Source organism: Neofelis nebulosa, chromosome 7 (assembly GCF_028018385.1).
Source record: "Neofelis nebulosa isolate mNeoNeb1 chromosome 7, mNeoNeb1.pri, whole genome shotgun sequence".
Taxonomy (NCBI): domain Eukaryota; kingdom Metazoa; phylum Chordata; class Mammalia; order Carnivora; family Felidae; genus Neofelis; species Neofelis nebulosa.
The window spans coordinates 148,796,678-148,802,388 of NC_080788.1; the positions used below are offsets into that span (position 1 = coordinate 148,796,678).

General features: G+C 43.0%; 1 gene segment (V, D, J or C); it reads right to left on the reverse strand.

The window, feature by feature from the left end:
• Nucleotides 1-3,154: 3,154 nt before the first annotated feature.
• LOC131518030 (immunoglobulin heavy variable 3-74-like) lies at nt 3,155-3,752 on the reverse strand. The segment is given in 2 exon segments: nt 3,155-3,513; nt 3,613-3,752. Coding segments are annotated over 2 exon segments (405 nt in total).
• Nucleotides 3,753-5,711: the final 1,959 nt, after the last annotated feature.

Consider the following 5,711-nt stretch of genomic DNA (forward strand, 5'->3'; position numbering starts at 1 on the left):
GACTTGCTGCTTTTAGTGTTTTTCTTTCTATGTGTATTTTGCTTATTTTACTGTTATATGTCTCTCTGTTGCCTGCTTTTTTTTTATTTTAATGGGAGTTCTCTGTGACTCATAGATGTGGACGACTGTTTCTTTCCCCAGTTTGTGGACATTTTCCACTATAATGCACTCAGATAAAACTTTTCCTTTTTTTCCTCCCTCTCGTTTTGCTCAGGGACTCCTTTTTTTTCACTATATGAAGTTTATTGTCAGATTGGTTTCTATACAACACCCAGTGCTCATCCCAAAAGGTGCCCTCCTCAATACCCATCACCCACCCTCCCCTCCCTCCCACCCCCCATCAACCCTCAGTGTGTTCTGTTTTTAAGAGTCTCTTACACTTTGGCTCTCTCCCACTCTCACCTCCTTTTTTTTCCTTCCCCTCCCCATGGGTTTCTGTTAAGTTTTTCAGGATCCACATAAGAGTGAAACATATGGTATCTGTCTTTTTCTGTATGGCTTATTGCACTTAGCATAACACTCTCCAGTTCCATCCATGTTGCTACAAAAGGCCATATTTCATTCTTTCTCATTGCCACGTAGTAACCCTTTGTGTATATAAAACACAATTTCTCAGGGACTCCTTTGAAAAGAATTTTATTTCACTTTTTGGAGTTGCTGAGTTCCCGAAGTATACGTTTGAGATGCAATATTTAGTTTTCCTCTTCTTTCCTGCTTCATTTCCCCCATAATTTTATCTTCTCTGTCACTTACTCACTCATCTGCTTCTTTCCACCTGAGGTCATTATATACAATCAGTTTCACCTCCCGTTTATAGCATTTGTAACGTTTCAGACTGACAACTTTTAGGTCTTTTCTATATGTAGACAGGGTATCCTCCTGTCTTGTTTGCTTTCTTGAAGCACAGCTAGTGTCCTTATGATAGTTTTTAAAAATTATTTTCACTTATTATAGTTTTTAAAAGTTCTGTTTGAGGCATATTTGTTATATGTGTTTTAATTATATCCCTTACAATGACCTTTTATCGTTTATTCTTTTGGAATGCATTCCTCCATCAGTCTGTATGTCTGTCTCTGCATTCTTAAGTTTTTCGGAAAATCCTGTTATGTTTTCTGCTTCTAGAGTAGTGTCTTCATGAGAAGTGTTTACATACTGTTGAGGACCTGATATTCTGGAAGCATTTCTTGCATGTGCTGTGTGCACTGTGCTGTCATGTATTGGCTGCTGTGTCCCTCAAGTCAGTCCTTTGCAGGTTTCTCCTTGCCTCCAGTAGGGAGTTTTTCAACTTTGTCCAGTGTTGTGTTTTAACTAAGTGAGTTTGTTTCTGACTGTTAAAAGAGGCTAATTCCTATCTCCCCTAGAAGTGAAGCTTTGCCTCACTATATGGTCAGTAGACTTGGTGCCTGTGGGGGTATATGGTGGTCTTTGGAGGGAGGGGCGTGGTGCTGGTCTGGGTTCCAGGCAGTCTTTTCCTAGTAAGGAAGCATCTGAGTAAGACAAGAGGGGTGGATCTTGGTGTCAGTGGCTCAGCTTCTACTGGGGGGTGCTGTGCTGCTCACTGAACTCTGTCCATGCTGATTGGCGGGGGGAAATATTGGCATCAGCAACCCCTCTAGTCCCTGCAGTTGGAGTTCCCAGCCGCCCCTGTTCAGGAAGCCCTCCCACAGAGAGAAAAATCTGTACTCGTTGGTCCCAGTCAGAACCCTGCCTTCACCCTGTCTGTGTCCAAGCCATTGGCCTACCTGGTGGCACAGAGCTCTTATATTTTATATCAGGAGCTCTAGCTGGGTTTCAAAAGTCGAAACTGTATGAACTCAATATTATAGGGACCCCACCGATCCTCTGGGAGAGGGCTTTTCTGTGCTGTGGCTGGAGCTGGTTATCCCAGAAGGGCAGTTTCACGAACATTAGGGGCTTGGAGTTCATGGTAAAGAACATCAAGAAGGCAGCGTCCAGTTAGGTGCTCTTAGCAGAGGCTCCAATGCTAATGACCAGGGCAGTGCAATGGTGCCTGTCAGCTCTCGTGTCCCATGAGAGGCAATGCCCCCTCTCCAAAATGCACTCCAAGAAGGGACTGTCTCTCCCTATGCCAGCCAGGGGACCCTCAGATCGCAGTGCCCCCCCATTGGTCTCTGCTCTCCTTCTTCACAGGAGCACTGCCATGCCCACCAGGCTCCACCCCCGTGACAGCATGGACTTCTAAATCTTTAGTCTTTGAACTCCACATTTACAGGAGGTTGACTTCATGATTACCTTATTTTAATCTTGACTGCGTCATGGGTGCCCAGATTAACCACTCCTTCTGAGTATGTCTGATATGTGTTTGCAGAAGAGATTGGCATTTCCATCCATGTTTTCTTTCTGCCTAGGCATCACCCATTCCATTATAGTTCTGAGTAGAACCCGATGCAGAGGGAGGAAGAATTCCCTCATTTTTACTTCCCATGTGCTTGTTTGAACTGGACATTGGTCTCCTCTTGCCCTTGTTCTGAGAGCTACATCATCAGCTCTGCAGGTTCCGAGACTAGAGTATTTCATAATCAGGCGAGAATTACACCATTGGTTTTCCTGGGTCCCCAACTTGTGGCAATAGATCATGGGACTTCTCAACATATTTTGTCATGGAAACCAATGTGCTTTGGATTCTGTTGCTCAAGGGAATCCTGACTAATACATGGAGATGATTCATCTCTTGTTTAGAGGAATTGAATAAAGCCGTAGCTCATTTAATGTCCTGAGTAGCAAATGCCAGGAGGGAAGTGTCATGTTGTTTGATTGGGACAAGCGATGGGTGAAGATAATGGGGAGCTGTGGGATCCTGTGGTCCTGGCTGCACAGGGAGTGTATCTGGGACTGCTTTAAGGTTCAGCTGTTGTGCCTCAGGAAATCTGTAATTCACTCATGTTGAGGGACAGGAGTAAGCAATGCAAACAACTGTGTCTTTGTGCATGTTAGTGCAGTTTTCCTATGACAACACAGTTGCTAATTCAGAAAGTTAATAGGTAAGCACAGAATCCTGTGTCCAGGAACTGCTGTGTTGAGAGGAAACCCCAGACCCTGACAGGAAACCTGCCTGTATCCTCCAACTGCACCTGCTCCTGGGAACACAAAGCAAAATTGTGCATAGTGTGCGCCCCCTGGTGGTGCTGATCCCCTACCTGCAGGGAGGTTTGTGTCTGGGCTCCCAGTGAGGTCCCCTCACTGTGTCTCTTGCACAGTAATATGTGGCCGTGTCCTCGGTCTTGAGGCTGTTCATCTGCAGATACAGCGTGTTCTTGGCCTTGTCTATGGAGATGGTGAATCGGCCCTTCACGGAGTCTGCGTAGTTTGTACTACTTCCATCAGTATAAATGCGTGCGACCCACTGCAGCCCCTTCCCTGGAGCCTGGCGGACCCAGTGCATGTAGTAGCTACTGAAGGTGAATCCAGAGGCCACACAGGTGAGTCTCAGGGACCCCCCAGGCTTCACCAGGTCTCCTCCAGACTCCACCAGCTGCTCGTCACACAGGACACCTGCAGACACAAGACATCTTGGTCAGGAAACTGTCACACATCCACTGTCTCACTCATATCCACTCACAGACTCAGTGTCCCTCATTCACCATGAATTACCTTTTAAAAGAGCAACCAGGAAAACCCAGCCCAGCACAAACTCCATGGTGAGGTGTGTGTGTTCTGTGCTGATCACAGAATGGGAACACCTGGGACTCCCGGGGCTGGGGCTCCTCTCCCAGCTGCAGGGTTGGAGCTGGACTGGTTTAATCAGCACAGGGAGGGCCCTATTTGCATATCCTCTGACTATATATCAGGCTCCAGACTTAGATTTGTTTCAAATTTAAAACCAGTGTTTGAGAGTCACTTCTAGATCACTTCTTGCAGAAGGGACTGTGACAGTATAAATAATTCTAATCTGTGAACACAGTTATCTTTTCATCTGTGTTTGCCATTTTACAAGTCTTTCTCCCAGCACGTCATGTTTGGTGTACTATTTTACTTTTTAGTGAAATTTAATCCTAAATACTTTATTTTGTGCCATATATTTTAATGTGTGTTTATTTTTGTGTGACAGATAGAGGGAAGGAGTGAGACATCAGAGAGAGAGAAGGGGACAGAGAATCCCAAGCAGGCTCTGCACAATCATTGCAGACCCTGCCTTAGAATTAAACTCAGGAACCATGAGATCATGACCTGAGCCAAAATCAACAGTAGGCCCTTAACGGATTGAGCCACACAGATGCTCCATTTTGTGCCATTTTCAATTGTGTGATTTTGTCATTTTTTTCATATACTATGTTTAGGTGTGTGGAAATACAACATATTTTTGTATGTAGATTTGTACCCTGAACTTTTCCTGAGTTTATTAGTTCTAATACTTTTTTTATGGAGTTTCTAAGATTTCACTATAAGTTCATGTGATTCTCAAACAAATAATTTTCTTCTTCCTGATTTGCATGTCTTTATTTCATTTTCTTACCTAATTTTTATGGGTACATCTTCAACTTGTAGGACCAGAAAGGTTTTTCCTTCTTTGCTTCTGTGTTCTTTGTCTGGTCTAAGGATTCAACTGACATAAGACAGATCTACAGAAGAGAATAAATTTCATTTTGCATGTGCACAAGCTTCCTAATAATATGACATCCAGAGAATGAAGAAAGTAGGTGGCCCTTGTGCCTTTTAGAATAAAAAAACAATGGATTTGTGAAGAGTTAACAAGACAGAGATTTGGATTTGGGCAAGTCAATTAGTGAGGAATTAACAAGGCTTGTTTGCACAGCCTTCTTGGTGCTAAAGTTCCCATTTCTGGTGTAAGGATGGTTCTTCCATTCTGGTAGAGGGAAAGGAAGTTTCCCAGGAGAGATTTATTTCCTGCTCTCAAGGGGACAAAGGAGGGTCACAGTTTCCTTAGACTAGCTGTTACTCAAGTGACTTTCCTCCAGATAAGCCATGTGACAAGATGACATACATTGGGTGCCATATTTTACTGGTCTTCATGTTACCATGCGGAATACCTATGTAGGGAATGAGAATCCTTGCCCGGCTCCTAATATGACAGGAAAAGCGTCAGTTTTTCACTGTTAAATATGCTGTCAGCTGTGGGCTTTTCATCTACGGCCACAATTTTGTGGAGGTAATTTCTTTCTTTCCCTCAGTTGCTGAGATTTTTTAATAATGACAATTTGTTGAATTTTGTCTCGTTTTATATATATCAATAGATGATGATATAGGTGATCAATAGATGTGACTGCATTGTCACATATGACCCTTTCATTGTGCTGTTGCATTCACTATGCTAGGAGTTTTGCATGTATGTCCATCTGAGATATTGGCCTTTAGTTTCTCTTAAGGTGTCTTTTGATTTCACATCATAGTAAGGTTGGTCTTGTAGATGAGTTGGGGCATATTCCTTTCTTTTCAGTTTCTGGTAAGAGTCTGAGAGGTATTGGCATTAAATATCCTTTATATTTTGATACAGTTCATAAAGTCCTCTGTTACCAAGCTGAATTTTTTTCTTTAGGGGCGGGATATGATTAGATTATAGATTCAATCTTACTTGCTTTAATTCTGTTAATTTTCTATTTCTTCATGTACAGTCTTGTGGATTGTATAACTCTAGAAACTGCCTAGTTGCCCCTTAGTAATCTAATAATGGGTCTATAATTATCTAGGGATTTTCTGTTATTGTTCTTCACTTCTTTGGTATCAGTTATGTC